Source organism: Lathamus discolor, chromosome 1 (genome assembly GCF_037157495.1).
Source record: "Lathamus discolor isolate bLatDis1 chromosome 1, bLatDis1.hap1, whole genome shotgun sequence".
Lineage (NCBI taxonomy): Eukaryota > Metazoa > Chordata > Aves > Psittaciformes > Psittacidae > Lathamus > Lathamus discolor.
Genome location: NC_088884.1, coordinates 65,231,960 through 65,254,857, shown reverse-complemented (window position 1 = coordinate 65,254,857; position 22,898 = coordinate 65,231,960). Strand labels below are relative to the sequence as shown.

At 47.4% G+C, this 22,898-nt stretch overlaps 1 protein-coding gene across 1 annotated transcript; it reads left to right on the top strand.

The window, feature by feature from the left end:
* Nucleotides 1-1,148: 1,148 nt before the first annotated feature.
* On the top strand, nucleotides 1,149-12,319 carry MFAP5 (microfibril associated protein 5). Its single transcript, XM_065675278.1, is given in 10 exon segments — nucleotides 1,149-1,587; nucleotides 1,590-1,641; nucleotides 2,029-2,091; nucleotides 4,769-4,816; nucleotides 5,903-5,938; nucleotides 7,166-7,201; nucleotides 7,969-8,004; nucleotides 8,706-8,793; nucleotides 9,259-9,332; nucleotides 9,915-12,319. Coding segments are annotated over 10 exon segments (843 nt in total). The 5' UTR covers nucleotides 1,149-1,299; the 3' UTR covers nucleotides 10,037-12,319.
* The last annotated feature ends 10,579 nt before the right edge of the window (nucleotides 12,320-22,898 follow it).

Genomic DNA, 22,898 nt, shown 5'->3' with positions numbered 1-22,898 from the left:
GATCAGAAATAAGGAGCAGTGGTTCTGTCTTTCCTTTTGAGCACTGCCACAACCGATGCTCAGCCACTGTTAGGTAAGATGTGGTAGCTTCAGTTATGTCACATACAGGTAACAGTTTTCTGCGTCTTTTGTGTCAGCGAGGACATAGTGAGGATTTCCTTAGTAATTGTGTACAAGGCATTATAGGATTTTATTCTTAGTCCTCAACTTATTGAAAACAAACGAGGGTTACCTAGCTACCAGGATAAGCCTTAGGGGACATGGCTTTCCCCTGCAAGGTTTCCATCTTTCATTGCTGTAAGGAGTTCAAGTTATTTCCTAGCTTCCTCCTTGGCTTCAGGACTGAGATTGTGCCCTGAAGCTCATACAGGGGGCACCGTCCAGCCAGTGCCTCCTCAGACCCACAGGAACACGTCCAGAAACGTGGAAACGAAACGAAAGGGAAAAGACGGCTCTCAGAAAGCATCAGGACATGGGCTGATGTTGGAACAAGGGTTAAGTGGCTAGTACAGTGGGGCTCATGGGCTTCCCTCCACCCTAAAAAGCAGCATGCTTGGAGGCAGGCACAAGGCAGCCTGTAGAATGACTGTGAAGGGTCAGATCTCGCTCTTCCTCCTCCTTTCTCCGTTTATGTCTCTCCCATTTTTCTTTTCCCCCGCTCGTTTTCCCTATTCCCCACCTTCCCCAGCCTGCCCAGAACGGCAAGGCCGTTGCAGAACGGACCCTGTGCAGGGTGCCTGTTCCTTGTCCCCCCGCCGCTCACGAGCCCGGTCCTGGGGGGAGCCCCATCCACATCCACATCCACATCCACATCCACATCCACATCCACATCCACATCCACATCCACATCCACATCCACATCCACATCCACATCCACATCCACATCCACATCCACATCCACATCCACATCCACATCCATGTTCGCAGCCTTCATCCCGTCGGGAGGCGGTGGCGCGAGAAGCGGGGTGATGTCACCACCGTTGCTGCCAGCCGATTGGCTGCGGGCCAGCCCGCCATATGCCCGCGCCACGGGGCGCGCTGTCCCGGTCGCGCCGGTGCCCGGCGGCCGGAGCAGCGCAGCGCAGCGCCGGGCGGGCGGGCCCGTGTCCGCGCCGCGGCGCACGGAGGCCGCCGCTTAGGGCCCCCGGGGATGCGGGTCCGCAGGGTGCGGGAGGCAGGCAGGGAGAGAGGAGGAGAAGAGGAGCGGAGGGCTGGGATGGAAAGAGGCAGGAGCTGAGTGGGGAAACAAGGCTGGACGTAGCGCCCGAGGAGGAAGGAGGGACTTCTAAGGAGGGCGAAATGGAACGGGACACAGCACAGACACGAGAATCCATCCCTGGTGCTGGGCCGTCCTGGGGGAATGGGAGGAGCGGGCTCCCTTCGGAGAGCCATAAACTCTGGAATGAGGGTGTGAGCTGCTTCTCCTCGCTCCCCCCATCATTCCAGATGCATGATGACACCACATCCCACCATCTCGCTGGCTTTTTTTTTAACTTCCCCAAATTGTGTTTTGAAGACAACCAAAAGCAGAACGTGTTCTGGGTGTGGCTGCATGTGATTTACCCAATAGCCAGAGTCGGGGGGACTGCCGAAGGGGAAAGACAGAGCGGCTGCTGCAGGGAGTGGACACCGAGGGCTGCAGTAAGTGATGGGGACCCTATCTATTCTCTCAGTGCTCCTCAAGATAACCTAAAAGTAGAAGAGAGCGGAGGGAGATAACAAGGGTAAACTTTTCTTCGCATGCTGGGTGTGTGTGGAGGGGGGCTTAGCCGCATGGATGAGAAAAGAGATGGAGAATGAAGAAGGATGGATAGAGAAAGCAGATGTGAGTTATGTGTTCAGTCTAAAACGTTTCAGAAACACCTGGAAAACTGGCCAGATGAGGAGGGAGGTGGGCAGGAGGGAGGCTAGGAAGGCCAACTTGTGAGGGAAATGGAGGCAGCAAGCGAAGAGTTTCTGTGCTATACTGGAGGTTATCCCAGTTCCAGTCTTTGCTGTCCCCTGACTCCTCTTTCCTCCACTCCACAGTGATGAAGACCTCTGGAGCCTGTATACTGTTGTGTTTCTTAGCACTCTCCTTGTTCTCAGCTGGTGAGTCCTTGTGCTGGGGGAGGATTTCTCCTCCACCCTGGCCGCACGGAGTTTCTTACACAAGCTGATGCGCAGTGATCTAAAGAGAAAGACATGTAGATGGACAGTGAAAGGGGAAGGACCAGAACAGGAAAGGTAAAGTAGATGCAGGGATTGTAAAGAAAAAATTAGGAACTGGGAAGTGGTTCCCATATGTGTCCACTCTCCATTCAGTACTGGGTGTTACAAGAAACAGCGGTCCACAGCTTCCCCTGCAGGGATGTTTGGGTAAGCAAAACAGCCAGGTTGGTTTGAGAAAGAGGGGTAGCTGTGCTCTGTGCTGACTGTAGACTGCTGTTCTGCCTGGCTTGGCATGATCTGCAGAACATCTCCCAGTGCTCCACAAAATCTGTTCTGTCATCGCTGTGAAGCATTTGCTGTCACAAGTGCTTCTTGCAAGAATGGCCCCATTCCAGGCCTTTCAGCTGCCAGGAGCTTTTGTTGGTGTTTTATATAGCAGTTGTGGGAAACCTGACCTCCATAGTTGAAACCATCTCTGTGCTTTCGTTGTTGTGGTTCTGGTCTGATGCTCCACATCTTTGTTTACTTGGAGTTACTTAGACATTACAGTCTGAAGACTCAGGACAGACAGTAGAAGATTAATTGCAGTGAATGGAAAAAGCCTAGCACAGGAAAGGCTGTATGTAGGAGACAGATGACTGCACCTATCACAATCAAATCAGGATGTTCCAATCTACTCTCCTTGGTCCTTACCTCTTGCTGAAGCCTGATTCTGCTGCCAATAGCAGCACTTTTCCCTGTAAAGGTGTGCAGTTGAGGATGTCATGTTTGTGACTGAAGCAGGGAGGTGAGGCATCCAAGAAATGAGCCTGTAGGTGACCTACAAAGTTAGAGGGAAAAAAAAAGGCTTTTATGATGCATTGCTGAGAGGAATATTTCTTACTTTTGTGTGTTTTGTTGTTATCATTTTTGGGTTTGTTTGGTTTTGGTTAGTTGTGGTGTTTTTTTTCCTTTGGTTGTTTTTTCGTTGTTGGATTATTTTATTTTTTTTTAACTTGGAAAATAACAGGAATCACCAGTTGGTCTCCCATTGTCTCTTTTGGTTTTGGGTAAGCTACTGAGCAGTGAATCAGGATAGCAGTTTTAGACCTCAAGGATGAATTTACTGCAACTTGGACAGTAAAGTCCAGCTGTTTATAAAGCATATGAATTGCGTACCAAAGCAAATGTAAGTTCAAGTGATTGAAAGCTGGATAAGAGTCACTTCTTTGGTCTCCTCTCATATGCAGAGGTTTCACTTCACTTCTGTCCTGCTGTTTTAGAATTGGACCAGTTTTCTGGTTCTGTTAGGGAGGGTTAAAAAAGAAAAGCTAGTAACAGCTGAATTTTCAATGTCAGAAAGGCTGGGGAGCCTCCCTGCTTCTTCTGCACGACTCCTATTTCAAATCTGGCACTGCTGGCCTCTGCAGTGGTTTCAGAATCTGTATCCTTCATTTTGTATCAGAAACAAGTGAGAAAGTGTTCCATATAATTTTTTGTCCTCTACTTGTTACAGTTAAGAGATTAGCCAGAACAGGGAACGTTTTGGACTGGGCTACATTGTGCACTCCAGTCATTATGCATGTCTGGCTCTCCCTGGGTCCATTGCCAGCAGCTGAGCCCTCTCTGGCAGCTGGGTGGGGAAGGGAATAGCAGGGTTCAGCAACTCCTCTAATGCTGCAGAGCAGGATTATATAGGGTCCCAAGAGTCCCTCTTCAGCCTGCAAGTAACTGCTCTTGGAATGAGGAAGAACTAAGACTAAAGCTTCAGACCCAATAGTTTTTACCCATGAGTGCTTCCATTAAGAACAGAAAGCTAAAGGCTGAGTTCATAAGCCAGGGTGTACTGGTTTTGGGCTGCTTCTGCACACATCCCTGCAGTGCCCTGGTTCACTGGGTTTTTCCTGCCAACTCCTTCCTTCATCCCACCCCAGTTATGCAGACATTTCCCTTCTCTGTGGCTAGCAGGAAATATTTTCCTATTCCTGACTGCTGTAGGAAGCAGGTCTCTCACCCTTTATATTTGGACAAACGAACAGTTTAGCTCAATTTCTTCTCTTCCCACATAGCATGCACAGACAGGCCTTCATCATTCTCACTCTCCAGCACACCCAGGTGCTGAGAGGAGAAAGGTTATCTGCTCTGTGCAGCATGATGAACGGGTAATTATTTGCTTAAGGAGCTACAAGACCTGCAGTCTGTTTCTTACATTGCCAATGACTCAGACTGTGACCCCAAGAAAATAATTTCCATGACTCTTTTATAAAATGGAGGTAGGGATTTTGACCAACTTCCAGAGCCGAGGGAGCAATTTGTTTTGCAAGTGCATCAAATGGGGTTTCAGAAATACAAAGTCCGGTAGCAGATCTGGAGGTATTTACTATCTTGTCCCTGTGCCTAGCATTTGACCCTGGTGGAAGCAGCAGGGATAGGATCAGGGCCCGCTGTATCCGCAGTCTCTCAACGGCAAACCCAGCCAGCAGTGGAGGCTGAAGCGGAGAGATCATTTCTGCCTTCAGCAGAGGGCAGTGGTGCCTCCTGGACAGATAAGCATCTCGTAAACATTCCACAAGGGCTGCAGACTGTAGAAATCTCTGTCTGTGTCCTTTCTTCACTCCCCTCTCTTCTGCTCTTGCAGACTGGTTTCCATGGGTGGTCAATGGGCAAGAACTGGAAAGTGCAACTGGTAAGTATTACGGACATGTTACGTGCTAAAGACTGCTTGTGTGACCCAGATGTTCTGTGGCGTTACAGTCCGTTTAATTGCAAGTGCTGTTCTTTTTTAACTTGCCTCTGACATTTGTGAGCTTGCCTTTCAATGGAGATTAAAAAAGCCCTCCAAGACAACCTGCTAAGTGGTGTGTGTTCTTTACAAGTAATTCACTAGTGTTGGAGTCCTGAACACTTAGCACATGAAGTTATGTTCACAGTTAAGGGTTGTGGGAGATCCACAAGAGCTGATTGCTATTCAGCCACGAGATGCTTGGCAAAATCCCAAGGGTGCACAAGTGGCATGGTACTTCAGCAGTGAGGCCGCTGAGAAAGGATATTGCCTGGTCTTCAAACTGGTTATGTTGTTGGAGGTAAATTGCTTTCTTCCTCTGGACCTGTTTCCATTTCTGTGACACGATAAGATAAAATGATAAAAAGATGGAAATGTATGTTTGCACCATGCTTCAGCACCCAGAAATACCACAAGAACTTGCATTTTCTACAAACAGAAGCCCCTGGCAAAGCCACCAGACATCTCCCAGCTATGATCCTGCCATATGTAATATCCAGGGCTTTCCGGGCCAGTCCAAAGCATGTGCACCAGGCTGTCCTTTCCTTCACCCCTCATCACACCATCAGACCTACCCCAGCTTTGCCATCAGTTGCCTTTCAAAGAAACTCATATGCTGATGAATTTCTGCAGTCGAGGCTGGGTTCTGGAGTTGTCTCCCTCCTTTTCTGTAGTGGGTGCCTCAGCTGTCTGTCCTACTACTGCAGGAGCCTTCAGAGCATCCATTTCAGATGTCTGTCTTTCCCATCGAGATGCTCTGAAAATGAACTGAGAGTTCAGTAGTGGCTGATGCAACATTTGCACTAAGAAATCCAGTCCCAGGTCTCTCATGGAAAAGGGGGATGGGTACGGGTGGGATGGGGTACTTTATTTACAGGATTGGAACCTGCTGTCTCATGAGCCTACCATGGAGGCTAAGGTAATTCATGCTAGCTATGTAAGGGACCACAAAGTAAAGACAAGCTCTCTCAAGGATATTCTCTTTTCCAGGTGAAGTTAGCACCGACTCTCTTATCAGCACCCCTGGTAAGATCTTATCTCTCGGCAACTTCAGCCGTCTTTTTCCTTTTTCATCTTCTGTCTACACAGACCCCAAAATTGCTCATTATGCCTCTTCCCCACTTCTGACATCTAGCAATGTTTTTTCAGCATTTATGGCTCTCTGAGAGTCCTTTCTGTGCTCCATTCAGGGAGATGAATTCAGGGGGCTTAATGGCCTGTTCTGCAAGGAAATGCCAGTCTCACCTGGTGTACTAGGGCTCTCTGAAGCCGTTTGCACTGCAGGAAACCATGAAATCTAAAGGTGACACAGTCTGAGCTTCCAGAGAAGGTTGCAGAAAGGGACTAAATGATGAGAGAGGGAAATTGGCCAGGTTCACCAATTAACTGGGCAGCACTGGGACGCAGGTTATGTCTGTTGGCAACTAGCAGCCATGCTTGAGTGCTCAGGAGACAGAGGTGGCAAAATAACCCGAAAGACAGTAATAAAGCAAACTCTGAGCGCCGGTGGGACGGAGAGATTGCAATACTGTTCTTTTAGTACTGTTTTCCCTGCTGTGCCTGTGGCTGTGTCCCTGAGGGCAGTAAAATGCATGTGAAAGGTAGGGTAGATAGAGGACACTTGGAAGATGAGTATGCAGTGTCCCTCCCTAAAGAGCCAAGACTTGCTGTGGGGACAGACCCAGGGGAAAGACATGGGAGTGTGGGCATTTATAAGGTGGACTGATCCTGCCAGACTCAATGGAGGAGAGGGCCAGAGGCTTAAGAAGGAGCCTCCCCACTTCTTTCAGTCCTGTTTCACACCCAGCACTGCTGGCCTCAGCGAGGGTTTGTCTCTCTGCTGGGACAGTCTCTCAAACAGCCCCCACCTCAAAGGGTGGGGGGACCAGGCAAGGGCAAGGAGAGGGAAAACATATCTGGTTGGTGAAAAAGACTGAATGTGCAGACTTTACAGCAGAGTTTGGCTTCAAAACACTTACTGTGGAGGGATCAAGAAGAAAATCCTTACAATGGATGTGCCGTGAGACCCATCTGTGCTCTACAGTGTCCCATCAGCTCTAGGACACATTGCTTATTCACAAGGAAAGCCTGCGGTTGCTCTGACAAATCAAATGGTAACAGCATCACGATTAGCATTGTCTGTGAACCAGGTGTGGGATCCTTCTGGTCAGGAGTGGTGAGCCACCGGCAGAACTGTGGGAGGGGGAAAGAGGCTGAAATTGGGATCTTTCAGAACATGCTCTCTTTTTCCAGCTGCAGCTGTCACACCGCCTGTGCTTCTTAGTCCTGGTGAGTTTATTCTCAGTTCAGATCCAAATGTTGTGGACCCTCCTTGCCCAGTCCCTTGCACACCCAGAATCCTGCTTTCCTGACTGCCCTAAACATAGCCCTAACACCCAAAAACCTCATTCTCTCTACACACGTGTTTTGTCTATGCTTCTGGCTGACACTATGGCACATGAACAGGAGCAGAAGTTCTCTGTAACTGTCAGCGAAAGCTTGCACTGCCAATCAGTTCTCCAGGTTCCTTTCCAGTTTGTCACTGGATAAATAACAAAATGTACTGGTTTACTGTTGTACAGGTGGGTTGTTTTATCATAGCAAAGCAACTTCCTTTTGACCCTTTGTCATGGACATTAAAGAACCAGTGGTCTGGGGATGCAGTTTCCTAAAGGAGTCATTGTTCCTTAGGAAGAGGGAAATACAGGCTCCTTTGCTTCTTGTCTAGATGGACGGCAATCGCAGCAATTAAATGAATTTACCTGATCTTTTGAAGTATAAGTCAAGATGCCCTTACAGTGTAACTTTGAATAGTAGTGATAATGCTTTATGGTGAAGCTTGGGCAGATTTTTAGCATTGTTGGCTGGGTCGCTGGCACTAGATTCGTGTTGGATTTGTACCTTCTCTTATGATTTCATGTCAGTAACAATGAAATCCTTTTCCATGTTAGAAATCACTCTTCAAAGAGTTTTCCAGTTCCTTGTTTTGAGTTAAGCTAATGTCTAGGAAGGAATTACGGTCAATAACACTGATGTTGCCACCTTCTGTCTTCCAGTTCAGTCTGACAGTGAAACTACAACAGCCTCTTCAGGTATGTTGAAGTTTGGTGCCTGCACCCCCTCCCAGACCTACTTTCACCCACCCTGTTACCTCTTCAGGCAGGTGCTGTCTGAACACTGACCTTTACCTCCTGGAGAATTCCCCTCACCCTGTTCCTTGAGTTGAAATACTGGTAAATGACAGTAGTGGAAGCTGAAGTCTTCCTTCCGGGAGGGATGGAACTGGCAGATCACCAGGCCACATGTGCTAGCTCCATTTTCTGTCATTGTTAGTGGGCAAGACCTGGCATTTCAGAAGGAAATGCAAGAAAACCCATCACCGTTTGCTACACGGCTGATTGTCCGGGAAAGAGCGGAACTAGATTTGTGTCCTGAAGTGTGAGATTACAGACGTGTAGAAGTGCATGCCTTAAACATGAGACTGCAATTTGTACTTCATTTATTTGTATCTCTCCCATTTACAGCCTGTGCCTTCTAAATTGAGGATTCCTAGCGGGCTTGTTTTGCATTTCACTCGACTTTCCCTTTCTTCTGTCTTATGAGGCAAGGGTATCAGAAATGTCTGCCTTATTTTCTTTTTCTCTAAACCATTTCCATCTCACGAGAGAGTGGAAAACAGGCTAAGGGCCTTCCCCAGAATCCTGGTGGACGGTACTAGTGATGAAGCTGTACGTGTGCCAGCATGAGCGCACCTGTCGATGATCCTGAATTGTGCCTCTGTGTGTGTTCCCAGATTGTCGTGAGGAAAAGTTCCCTTGCACACGCCTGTACTCTGTCCACAAGCCAGTAAAGCAGTGTATCAGCTACCTCTGTGTTACAAGGTAAGAAACCGGCAGTCCCAAAGAAAAGCCCTAAAAAAGTCTCCAGGAATGGCATGTCCAGTTCAGCACTTGTTTCCATTGAAATTTAGAGCTTCCCTCAGGGAACCAGTTGGTGAAATGAATCCTATCCTCAGAGTGTCCTTTTAGGGTGATTAATTAAAACAGCACAGTAACTATTACCTCTGCAGCACTATGGAGCTGTAATGTGCTCTATATCGTAATCTGTGTTTAAGGTATTTGGCCATTACGTGAAGTCTTGGCAAAGATTATTTTCCTATTGACAACAGCCTTAGTCTAGGCTAACTAATCCTAAAGATTTTGGATTTGTCTCCTCATCAGTGAATATTTTTATTTAGTTTATTACCTGTATCCCTGACTGTGTTTATTGCCTGTATCCCATGTTTGTTTCTTTGGGTCCCTCTGCCTTTTGCTTCTGTCCTTGGCGTGTTCCTGGTGGTCCCGCAGTGTACGTCGCATGTACATAATAAACAAGGAGGTGTGCTCTCGCATTGTCTGCAAGGAGAACGAGGTCATGCAAGGTGAGTGATGGCACAAGCTAGCCTAGCTGAATATAGCTGCAGCCATCTGATGATAGAGTTTCCAAGCTAATTACCCAGCTGCAATCCATGTGTAGTAGTTTTCCTGGACTCGATTTGGGACAACTCTAATGCAGTGCAGCCTTGCATCCAGTGCACATGCCATGAAAAACTCTGGGAAGCAGATATTGTACTATCAAGAAGTATGAGAGCTCTGCCTTCCTCAGTCTTTAACATGCTCTATTAGCCCCAGACACACTTTTCCTCAAACTTGCCTTTGAGGTTAAAGAGTAACCCAGTATTTCTGTTCATGACTAGAAAGAGGATCCAGGCTAGATTTCTTATGCAGTGTCTTTTTTCAGCAAAATATGAGTGATTTTAATGTATATTGTACATTAATAAAGCCAGAAGGAAATGAATAAAAGCCTAAGGACTTGTTCACTTGCCTCGTGAATATGAGGATTCACCAGTTCCAACAGTTTCTGTAGATGCAGTGAAGGATGTACCTCTAACTGTTCTGGTGGTGAAGAGTTTGGAGGAAGCTTTGATTACCTGTCAACCTGTGTGTGTCTGCTGTGTCTTCAGATGAGATCTGTCGCCAGCTGGCTGGCCTTCCTTCTCGACGTCTCCGCCGATCTGGGCAACCCCTGCACCTCCCTTGCAGACAGCTCCTGGAGCAGCAGCGCAGAAGGCCTGATGCTCTGTGAGCTTCCACAGTAGGAGAGAAGAGAAATCATCATCCACTACCTACAACCCAAGACAAGTCCTTGTTCATGATTTCTCCACCGTTTCCTTGCTTCCCTGCCTTCCTGCCCACCCTCTTCTTCAGGTGCTGTAGTATACAGAGTCCCCTCTCTGCTAGTCTGTCTCGGTGGCTGTTGCCGTCTTCTGAATCTGTTGCCGAGGTGGGATGCTCCCCTCTTTTCTCTCAAACTGGTTGCCTTGCCATGAACTGCTCATTTCCCAGAGGTCCTTATAAATGTGCTGCATCTTCCCTTGCTCTGCCCCTGCAGAGAGACAGCCATGGGGACAAGATGTTGTCCTCTCCAACGGTACAGATGCCCTAAGCTGCATTTCATGTGAAGGAGTGCAGACCTTTATGCCTTACTACTCCTGGTCTAGGTTTCTTGTATGACATCAATATGAGTTTGGTCAGCCTGAGCCTCTCTGCCGTATGATGGCACAGCCTCCTCCTGTGTCTGCTGACCTCAGAGAAGTGACAGCACTGGGATATGAACTGCCCTCAACCCAAGGCAAACCTTGTCCCTGCATGGCATTTATAACTACCTCTGGGAAGTTCTTTGTCTCAAGCCCATTGCCTCCCTCACACACAACTGCTACCAAAAGGAAAAATCCTGGATTTCGTATGGCATTGTGTTTTTCTCAAGAAGATTAGATTGGAACAGAGTGCTGTCTCTTACTCTCCCTTCTCTCCCCTGTTCTGTCCCTCCCTTCCCATTGAAGAAATCTCTTGATGCCCATTCCAGGCAAGTTCCAGGGAGCAGTAAGTATAGCTGCTGCTGCTCCTAAGCCCAAGAAAGACCCTGTCTGTCTTTGCAGTACTAAGAACTTGCAGTGAATTAACTTATCCTGGTGACTTGTCTTGGTGTGGCTACCTCCGCACTCTCCAGTTGCTGAGCCTGCTTTCAGTATCCCCACTCGAGTTCCTACCTCTTGACCTGGGAGCTCCTGCACAAAGCAGAAGGGGGTCACACACTGGAATGGGATTTGGGAGAAGAATCGTTATCTGGGATCCTGAGTTTTCCTGTGGGTTCTCCGGCTGTGCTGACCTGCACAGCAGCAGGTGCCGGTGGGGAGGTAAATATATCTGCAGGCCAACCTGGGGAAAAGAATTCACTCTGGTAGCACTGGATGTCTGTTTGAGAACTTTGTTTTCCAGATACATGGAGAACTTTTCCAGGTATATGGGTAGCTTTCAGTATGAGACTGGGTAGGGTAAGTGGAGAAGAGCTGTCTGAAGTGTATTATTCTACGTGACTCTTAGTGACTTGATTCGGTGGGACACCGGGACTAAGCAGCTTAGCTCACTGCAGCAGAAGATCAGCAAGACCGTATCTCGGGGATGTCTAACCATTGTTACCAAATAACAGAAAATTAGTTAGCTAGAGTAGGCATTCACCCCCATCACATAATACATATATTCTGCTGCTGAACTGAGTACCATTCAGCCTTGCAGAAGTACCGGTTGCTGCATAGAGCCAAGGACACACGATATAGGGGGCAGTTTGCTGCACAGAGGCAGACTTCTCTGAAAAAAAAGAGCGAAATAGTTAAGATCTTCTCCTTCTGCTGTATGCAGCAAGAAGCTGGTTCCATCCTCTGTGTAGGGGAACACACCCTGTGCAGACACAGATTTGTTCCATACAAGGTCAAACTTTGCCATAAATGGGCTAAATCTCTGTATATTAATCCAGTATACATCAGATAGAATTCCAAGTTAGGCAGTGACTGGAATTTCATCCTATACCTAGGGGCATTGTAACCCTGCACAGAAGATGATGCTCCTCTTGAGAGCTCGAGGCTCCTGAGACTGGGAATGGAGGAGACATCTCTGTGTACTAAGAGTGTAGACATTTCTGTAGAGAGGAGGGCACTGAGAGCTTGATCTCAAAGACATTTAAGTCACTGGTAGCCACTGACTTCAATTCTGGAATGCCTGTGGAATTTGCAGGACTGAGATGAGATGTTAGAGGAAGCACTTGGAAATTGGACCAGGCATAGATAGTCTCCACTCTGTATTTCAAGCTGAATGTAAGCTGATATAGAAATAGATATATAACTGTATAACATAGCTACTGTAAAGTATATAGAAAATTAATGTTCATACAGTTTGGGGAACGGTTAGAAGCCTTTCTGTTGCTTGCTTTCAGCAGGGACAGGAAGAGGTGCTCCTCTCCAGGAGAACACTTTTAATGTTAGAGACCATATAATGCACACAAAAATATTAAAAGAAAATTTATTTCCTGTTATTCTTGGCAACTCTCATGTGTTTGGGTTTATTTGTCTCTAGCTACGTTTCCTCCAGATTTGAGGGGAAACTTGACTGCAGCCCAAATCTGTCATTTGGACCTTTTTACTCCCTGCTAGCCCTCCCTTCATTTGTGAATCACAGGTCTTCCTGGGAGGTTGTTCTTTTTTTCTAGCGATGCAGAAAGCTATCTTCAGTATTTTTTTTCCATGGATAGCTGTGCTGGATTTTCCTGACAGTTGGTAGCTGCTGAGCACAGGGATAACTTTCCAGCCCATGAGATTTGTGCTGAGACTGCATCTTTTCACTGTGCATGTGCCATGACCTGCTGGTGGCAAATAACCATCTCCAGGTAAAATGGTAAGATGGCTGAACCAAGAGAAGAGCTGTGATAAATCATCTTACAAGCAAAGAAGAATTTGTTCACTGGAGCTATTTGACTCAGTAATGGGAATAACTGAAAGACTACATTAAAAATTACACATGTAGGTCAAAAGGATTAGGAAAATTTATCTTTCATTGAATGTCTGACTTCCGCATAGATTCATCACACACTGACTGTATATCATATTTTGGTTGAAAAGATGGAGCACTCAGAGCATGGGGGACTCTAGGCGCTGTCTTCATGTGCAAGCAGTCAAATCAGAATTTATATGATATTTCTAGAACAAAATTGGCTGTGGCCCAAATTACCCATTAAACTGCCTCTGACAGTGTCCCATAGTTCTTCAGGACTAAACCGTACAATGCAGGTTATTGCACAACACGATCCCCTAGAATCAGTGCTGTTTCCTGGCTAAAGCTGTGGTGTCTGTATCTGAGATGGTGACTATAAAAACAGCCTCAACCCAAGCTGCTGTAGATACTGGTCCCATCCACACAGGCCTGTGCCTGCTCTGACTCACGAGCTTTTCTTGGTCTTTTCAGTGTCCCTCTATTGACACGTTCCATCGGTCGTGCGAACAGAGCACAACATGCCATCAATTGTAATTCAGTTTATTCTTCCCTTTCCTTACAGTACTGGAGTCCGCAGGCAGATTACCACTTCTCCCATACACAGATTTATCTCCCCTGCCATTCCAACCTGAATTGTCGTGCTGTGTTGCTGATGTTTGGGTGTTGCTTTCTCTTATGAGCTGGGGTTTAAATGGTTTTAGATATAGCTCCAGCTAGGTCTGTTTCTCATGAAACTGGACAGGCCACAGAAAAAGCTGCCCGTGTCCCATTTTAGAAGCATGATCTAGAGTTTGTGGCTTATTTTCATAAATCCTTCTGACCTGGAGCAGGGGTCAGATAGCCTACAGTTACTTTGCACACAATGGTTCTTGCTCATTTTGCTTTCATGGCTCATGAATATCAGTAAGTGTTGCCAATCTGAAGACTGCTGTTTCAAGAACAGTGCTCTGATGTCTGGTCCCCAATTTGAAATGATACCTCACATTGCTGGATATATGGAGCTGGAGATCCTTAGCCATACCAAGAGGTTTCTGCTGCACAAGGCAAGCTTGTTCCACCTTCCCATCTCTCATTCTCCTCTTTGTTCTCTGCCTCTATTTTCCTCATCCCTTCTCTTTTTTCTCTGTTCATATATTCATCTGGGAGCAAGAAACATGGAGAGGAGGACAGTGGGGCTCAGTGGGGCAGCAGGAATGGTGCTCAATGAGGTGACACATGGCATTGCCAAGTGGGGCTGGGGGTAGTGCTTGGACCATGCCAACACTCCTTTTCTATTGCCCTCTGGCTCTCACACCCCGTGACTCCCTCTGCTGCCAAGCTATGGATTTTCTGAAGGGAAAGACAGGGAAGAGCAGGGAGGGGAGAATGGCACCTCAGGTCAACCTGTGCACTGTGTGAACAGCAACCACATGCACTGAGGTGGCAGAAACAAGGCAAGGAGGAAGGGTAGTGCTGCAGGAAAGCACAGCGGGGCTGTTAGAAGCAGCTGCCGTGTCACCTAGAAGCGCCATGTTGCCTGGCTCTTGTCCACAAGAACCCGCAGCCTGACCAAAGCATGTTATCATCAGGCCTCTCAGCTTGGAGGGGTCCCTCAGGGGCATACTGCAGGCTGGGGTGTGGGCTTGACCTTCATAGTGGAGAGCAGTGCTTGCAACCCATCCAAAAAGAGCACTTCTGCTGCAGAAAGAATAGTTGGGTTTAAGCCAAAAAGGTTTTTAGTTTAGGGTTTTGGTTTCTTTTAAAGTGAGTGTTTCAGGGTTTTTTGTTTGGGGTTTGTTTTTCTTTGTGTGTATGTGTGATTTGGGTTTGTTTTGGTTTGGTTTTAGTATTTTCAATACATATGATCCCATAGCATTTACTGCTGGCACCACATGGTCCGACGTTACATGACAGTTGTGAACAGCCCGTTGACCGGGGCACAGGAAATCTGAACTCCATTTCTGGATCTCCTGGTCTCCTCTTCACCTCCTGCTCTCTGATCTTCAGCATATTGCTTTGATTCTGTCTGTTCCCTGCCATCCTCAGCCCTTGGAATGTAGCAAACTGGAATAAACTCGCACAAAGTAGAGAGGTGGCTCTTCAGTCCGTTTAAAAAATAACTATTAAAAAAACGTGTGTAACCTCCTGAATTAATTTGCCTGCTTTTGCTATCAATGTAAATTATTCTTTTCAAATAAAAACGTTTTGAATAATACAAATTACCCATTAAAATGCAAGCTGCATGTACTTGTTGCTGCTATGTTGAAAGCATGTAAAACCGATGAATTGGTGAAAGTCATCAGCAGAGACAACGCTCAGAATGCTGGTTTGGGCATTTTAGTAAGATTATGATTTCCATGCAAATAAAGCTTGTCACAAAACAGACACTGACAAAAGATGCAATAAATAATAAAGATGTAATTCAATGTGTCTAAATAATGTGATGTGGGAATTCACCTGATTAAATATAAGAACAAATGTACATGAAGCTGTGCATGTTTTTAAATAAATGTTTTATTGAGATGATGTACCTCCCCAGTTTACAGCAGAGATAAAATGACAAGATGGAAGTCAGCAAGCAGAGCTCACTTCAAACATGAACAGATTGCTCAGAGCCTTGTCCAGCTGAATTTTGAAACAGTCAGCAAGGATGGAGAATCCACAACCTGTTTCAGATGGAGAATATTGTTCTGATGTCAGATCAGAAATCCTTTGTTGCAGCTTTCATCGACTCCCTGAATTATTCTTGCTGTGCACCTCTGAGCACACTCTGTCTCCATTTCCCCTGCAACACTCCTGCAGACTATTGCATAAAATAGCAAGAAAAAATGTTTCATTCATAGAATCAACCAGTTTGGAAAAGACTTGTAACATCCCCAAGTGCAACCTTAATGCCAGCACTGCCAAAGCCACCACTAAACCATATCACTAGGGGCCTCGTCTGCAGTTTGTGAACACTTCCAGGGACGGTGAGTCCCCCACTTTTCCAGGGCAGCCTGTTCCAATGCCTGAGCACTCGCTCTGTGAAGAAATTGTTCCTAATATCCAGCCTGAACCTCCCCGGTGCAGCTTGAGGCTGTTTCCTCTTGTCCTGTCACTTGTTGCTTGGGAGCAGAGACCAGCCACCTCCTGCCTCCATCCTCCTTTCGGTAGTTGTAGAGAGTGGTAAGGTCCCCCCAGAGCCTTCTCTTGTCCAGACTAAACACACACACACACACACACACACACACACACACACACACACACTCACACAGAGTTCCCGCAGCCGTTCCCCATCACACTTGTGCTCCAGACCCTGCACCAGCTCCGTTGCCCTTCTCTGGACCCACTCCAGCACCTCAGTGTCTCTCTTGTAGTAAGGGGCCCAGAACTGAACACAGGATTCGAGGTGTGGCCTCACGGGTGAGATGTACAGGGGGATGGTCACTGCCCTGATCTTGCTGGCTATGCTATTGCCAAAGTCAGCTCTCCGGAATTCAAAGGTGAAGGTTTTGCTGACCTTGCTGACTTCTCCAAGGATTGAAAGTGCAATCATCTCATGATCACTTTGCCCAAGACAGCCTCCAACTACCACATCACCCACCGGTCCTGTGTTTGCGAGCAGCAAATCCAGGCAGGCATCTCCCCTAGCTGGCTCACTCACCAGCTGCGTTAGGAAGGTATCTATATTCCACACGTTCCAAGAACCTCCCGGATTGTTTTGTCTCTGCTGTGTTGTACTTCCAGCAGACAAGGGGGGGGGGGTGTGTGTTGAAGTCCTCACAAGAACAAGGTCAAGTGATCGTGAAACTCCCAGTTGTTTGAAGAACACTTCATCTGTAGCTTCATCCTGGCTCGGTGCTCTGTAACAGACTCCTAGCAGGGTATCTGCTGCATTGGCCTTCCCGCTGATCTTCACAGACAGACATTCAGCCTTCCCACTCGCAACATCGAGTTCAAGGCAGTCAATGCACTCCCTGACATACAATGCAACCCCACCACCACCTCTTTTTCCTTGCCTATCCCTTCTCAAGAGTCTGTAGCCATCCACTGCATCCACACTACCCTGTGGCTCATGTCTAGTGAGCCTGGTGTTATCCCTCTCCTCCTTCAAACCTAGCTTAGAGCTCTCCCTATAAGCCTGGCTAACTCCTGGGCTAGGATCCTTTTCCCCTTATGGGACAGGCATACCCCACCTGCTGCCAGCAGGTCTGGTGCTGTATAAACTGACCTATGGTCAAAACCCACCAAATTCTTGCACCGACACCAAATACACTTCATGCTAAATGTGAGTTTTATTGCAAAACAGGTAATTTTAATTACTACTATTAATTATCTTCCTTTGGGGAACTGTGTTCAAAAATTGGGAAACATGACAAAAATCAACCGTTCAATTAAAGGATTTACAGTGTGTGCCCTTGAAGCAGGACACTGTGCTCATACAGCGTCTACTACTTGCATCTACCTTCTCAGCCTGAGCCCACTTTCTATTTCTCTGCCTTGGGTTTGGTAGCCCTGGGTGTCACCGTTTTGCCCTTAGCTGTAACTTTGCCTTTTCTGGTCTGTCAGCTTTCACATTCTCTAAGCTCTTTGTTTCTTTCTTGGCCATTGTGGCTGCCAGGTTCTTGGCTTTCCTTGGGTTTTCCTTCACAGCCACATCTAATCTGGGCTTCTTGGGAATGCCAGTCAAGGATCAGGTGGTTCTTGACCTTTGCTGCCTTCTTGACCCCTTTCTCTTGACTTGTTGAGTTCAAAGGAACTAGAAGTACCAAGTCCTCTAGTGCTGCCCTTGTCCAGGCTCCTGAGCCTCAGCCTGGCCCTTCTGTACTGCGTAGACTTCAGTTCCCTTTTTCAGAGTGGTGAGGTAAAATTCTTCTGTGCTTCCTGGAGACAGTCATCACCCTCATAACCAGCCTCCCTGGAGACCGGGGGCTTGCGGGGTTTGGATCCTTCTGCCACCTTCTCTGGCTTCTTAGCCGATGACTTAGAGGCTGGAGCAGCCGTGACACATGCAGCAGCAGCAGCAGCAGTGATATCACAGCCTGTCAATGTGACATCTTGACCAAGGTTTTGTTTTCACACTGATGCAGATGTCAGCATGCCACCTCCTGTGTTGGGTGCCTTGTACATACAAAGCCTTTCCATGTTGAAGGTATTCCTGTGGGGCTTACTGCTCTGACTGTTCCCTTGTGGCACCAAACTGATGGTATTAGAAAACACCCACTAGAAAATGCCTACACCTCATTATGTCTGTTGTCTGGCACCCAAACAGCGCGGATCAGCTGGAGCAAGCTGTGTTGGCCATTATTATGGATTAACAGATCAAACCTGTTTTCTTCCACAGCCTAGACCTAGCCTCCAGCCTGATCCTTGCTGTGTAGGAAGGGTTCAAAAGAACTTCTTTTCTGCCTGGTGCAGTGTGAATGTAGTCATTCCTGAGACTCTGCATAAACAGTGGCCTCAGGTCATTTTCTCATCAGCTCTGCTTGAGCCCAGCACCATCATCATACCATTTCCCTTGGTCCTGCTCTCCATCAGCTGGTATCTTTGTAGTTTCCCTTTGTTTTGGTTTAGGAAAGGCATCTGAACGCTTCACACCCTCTGCAAGCCCTTTTGCCGTTCCTGTTCCCTGAGAGTCCCAAAGGGCACTGCTCCAGGGTACATTTTTGCCTCTCCAAAACCTCTGTCAGCTTTTTTGGTCTTGTCTCCAGTTTTACAAATCAGGATGGGATCACGCTAGCCACCTTGAAGTAAATGTGCCTGTGCCATACCTTACCTGTACGTGCACAGAAATGATGGAAGATGAGTGGACATGGTTTCCCCTTGTTGAATACAGACGGGGCAAAGGGAAATAGAGTGTTGTGTGTGTGAATGCAAGAGCTGTATGTTTTACTGAGATACAGTTGCTCTGGGGCCACAGCTCTCAGAAAGCAATTATTTCTGGGAAGCAGAAGCAATGCAAGCGTTGTCGAAAGGCAATGGGCACCAGTGAATTCAAATTTCTGATAACAATAATGCTTCATCAGTAGTTCCTCAGAGTCTTTGTTTCCCCTTCAGATTCTTCTTCTTTCTGTCCTCCGCTTTCTAGGAGCTTCTACCAGCCTTTTCATCCAAGCAGAATCCATGCTTTTGGCTGGAACATGGAAGGGTAAACTCTGTGGAGCTAGCTGGGAAATTCCCACACCCTTGGGTACCCTCTCCTGCCTGGACAGCTAGCTCAAGTGTGTCACAGCTCCCACCTCACCGCTTGCAGCAAAAATCTGTGAGCTTCCAACGTGGCCATGGCTAAAGAAAGAATTGAAGCTAACAGTCACCACAGACAGCCATGGCAGTGCCTACAGTGATACCACAGCAAAGGAGGAGATCCTCGTCATGCAATGAGAATCCCTTTTCCCCCCTTTTCCCTCTCTTCATTGGCCTTCAGGATGGCTCTCCCATTCACAGGAGCACTGGGCACCCTGGAAGAGGAGCAGGATCAGGGGCAGGCCCTGATTTTACTGCCTGACACTCTGACATCGGGGAATAGAGGTTAGTGGTCACAACCTTCCGGACGTGGCCAGTGATGAGAGCATAGAAGCAGCTCTGAAGTCTGGGGGGAGAAAGACAAGAAGCAGCAAGGCTATCTTGAATCTTCTGAAAGTGCTTGCTTTGTTGATAAGAAAACTTTGTAAGATGCAAGAACACTGCTTAAGAGGACCTCCAGCCAAGGAAAGCTTGCACAACTGCAGAGAACTCAACACGTGAAAGCAAGACAAGGAACATGCAATGTGCTGCTCCTTAGTGAGCTACCAAGCATTCCTGTCCCAGCTTCTTCAACAAAGGACTTCTCCCAAGACAATAGGGAAATTAAAATCTGGATTTACCACCCAAGCCCCATGTGCAAGCTCTTTTTGCACAGAGTAGCATGAGCTGCAGCAACTGCACAAACAGGAGCTAATAACAGGCAACCTTGGTGTGTGAAACCGTAACCACAGCTAGAAGGTGAGCCTCATTGTGAAAAACTGCGGTGCAAAACTGAGTTTCTCCCTGTGACTTGCAGATGACTGCAGAGATATGGAGCCAGTGACTTCCATTAAGGAGGGAGAAGATGTGGCGGGGAGCAGTATCTGCGGTACGCAGACCAGGGGTCTGAGCTGTATGACAATGGAGTAACACCGGAACGCAGCCTGCAGCTCCCTGTGCAGAAAGAGGGTGCTCTCCAGGTCTGTGCATCACGGAGTCAGAACCCAAGCCTGACGGGCAGGGTGTGCTGGAGGCTGGGGCTGCATGCACTGCTCTGGGAAGCAGCAAGGTGCAAGCAGCTCTGGTGGGTGCTGCCCCACCTCCGGCTCTCAGCATGGGGAAGGCACATTCTGCTTTGATCTGTGTTTTTCTTGGTGTAAATGAGATAAGCTGCAAACCATGTCACAGCCTTGAGCTAGACAGAGCGCTTGAGGACATTTAGTGCAAATAGTTGGACTTTGGTCACATTTTGTACCTGCCTTCATGATGGGGAAGCCATTCACTAGGTCTCAAACTCCTCAACCCAATGTAGCTCCTTTCCTCCCTTCCTGATGGTGATCCAAGCAGGTGTCAGTCACTGCTAGCAAGGGATGGGACTGCTGCTGCCTACAGATGTGGTGGGAAGAATTAATACAGCCTGGGAGAGAAAAAACTGGGGGATCACGGATAAGATTAAGAGTCATTAGTTCGTATAAGGAGCCCTAGGCTGAGCTAGCAAAGAGCTGCAGGGCAGGAATGAGAGGCACTCACAGGACTGTGGCTGAAAAGTGTGTAGTCAATTCAATAGTTTCACCCTAATTTGCCTTATCCCCCGGGACCAAAACAAGCTCAACTTTGGAACAAAAATAAACCACGAGTCAAATCTTCAGGTAAAGGTTTTGCAGTGCAAGCCTGGAAAGCCAAATTGCTAGTAAAACACATAGTAACATACAATCTTAGTGCACACCCAGCAACCAGATGCCCTCAATTCTGCACCAGCGGCATTATCTACCATCCTGCAGCACGAAGCAGTGCACAGTGCAGGGGCCCATGTTTCATAAACCCACTCTGCCAGCAGCACTCCCACATGTCCTGAACTCCTGCCTTCTCTCCTTCTCACCTCCCTCTCATGACCTAGGATGCCTGCTCTCATCTAACTTCAATGCAGCCTCAGGGGTATTCACCCGACAGTGCTTTAGATTTGCATTTGCAACCCCTCCACCACACGCACCCCCTCCTGATGTCCACCTCAGGCAGACCCCATACACACCCTCACAGCTTTCGTATATCTCTGTGGTGCTGCATATTCTGCACCACGAAAGGCAATGCTTAGTCATGCAACTGCTGAAACCTTCTCCCCAGCCATGGCATACACAGCTGTGTCACAAGATGAGTTGGCAGCTCTAGGGACAAGGCCCTTTGCCCCATGTCCTAGACAGCAGGCTGCCTCTACATCTAGTGCAGATGGGTTTTTTACACCCAGGACTGGAGTAACGGGGGTGATCTGCCTGTCAGAGGTGCCTGAGCAAGCACGTTACCTAGGTGTTGCCACTTGCTCAAAACAGGGTGATGAATCTTTATGGAATGAACATAGAATATAATGTAATGTGTGTATAATAAATAAACACTTTAATCATAGAATCACAGAATGGTTTGGGTTGGAAAGGACCTTAACATCATCCAGTTCCAACCCCCTGCCATGGGCAGGGACATCTCACCAGACCATGTCACCCAAGGCTCTGTCCAACCTGGCTTTGAACGCTGCCACGGATGGAGCATTCATCACTTCTCTGGGCAACCCATTCCAGTGCCTCACCACCCTCACAGTAAAGAACTTCTTCCTTATGTCTAACCTGAACTTCTCCTGTTTAAGTCTGAACCCACCACCCCTTGTCCTATCGCTACAGTTGTTGATGAAGAGTCCCTCTCCAGTATCCTTATGTTTAATATATGCTTATATGAAATAAGCATATTACATTACATGTTCTTATAAAAAATAATTGCGTCAGCTTATTTATTTGCCTGTGTCTAACTGCAAGGAGCTGTACTGCTCCCCTCCTCGAGGTCCCTGTGCAAGACGGTGCCAGTGGCGCATCAGCGCTTGTTCAGCAGAGAAAGTTTTTCTGCTTGAGGTTTTCACTCGAGGCGAGGAGAAGCAGGTGTCTGCGTTTCTTGTGTTCAGCCTCAGAACCCACCAACTGGTGGTGCCGGCGCTTGTTTCAGAATGTGATTTCTGAGCAAAGGGTGAATGGAAAAAATAAATATGTATTTATATCGGCACACACCAGCACACGACTTCCTGTTGACTAAACAAGTGACTTCTCCTCTGGTATGGGACGAGGTGATTAAGTTTAATCATTCACTGCGTTTGTGCTCTCTGAGTTTGCTTTCTGAATCTTTAGTAACAGTAATTGTGATATTCCTTCTCCCCCTCTACACCTGACCACTGCTTTTCAGCCTGTTGTTCTTTCTCTGTTGTTCTGACTTTAAGACAGCGAATAGAGCCCTGAGAACAAGGAACCTGGAGAGATGCTAGAGCATCCTTCTGTGATCCTGATAAGCTGGAGCAGCATCACTCACTAGGTAACACTCCAAACACACCAGCACAGGCACCCTTCGTAGCCTTTGCCACTAGCCTTTAACTGACCTGCGCTTTGATCAGCAACAGAGGTGGAGACACCTTCAGTATGATTATTTTTCTCTCCCACCCCCAGTTCCCCCTCCACATAAGTTTGCATTGAGCAGAAAGGACCAAAAAATGGAGCAGTCAGCATTTCTTCTCATGTGTTAGCTCCCAGCCAAAATGGTCCCACCATATGTTAAAGGTTTGGAAAATTGCAGCACGAGGAAGCTTGGACTAGCAGCTAACCCAGGGGTCAGCAACTTTTCCATGGTTTTCCAAATTCCCTTTTCTATAACCAGAGCAGAGATGAGATCTGCCAATGACCAAGATCTTGCCTTGGCAAGAGACTGCAGCTCCTGCTTTAGCAGAACTGCATGGGAGCTGAGGATCCCTCCCAAAATGTCACCCTAGACTGGCTATGAGACACTAAAAATACGTCCATGCCAAAACATTTCTGCTCTGGGGATTAGAGATAGAGGCAGAGAATTGCTGCCACTGACTTTGGGCTCACATCTCCAGTGCGGGGGGCGTTACCAGCCTAAACAAAGGGCATTAGAAAGCC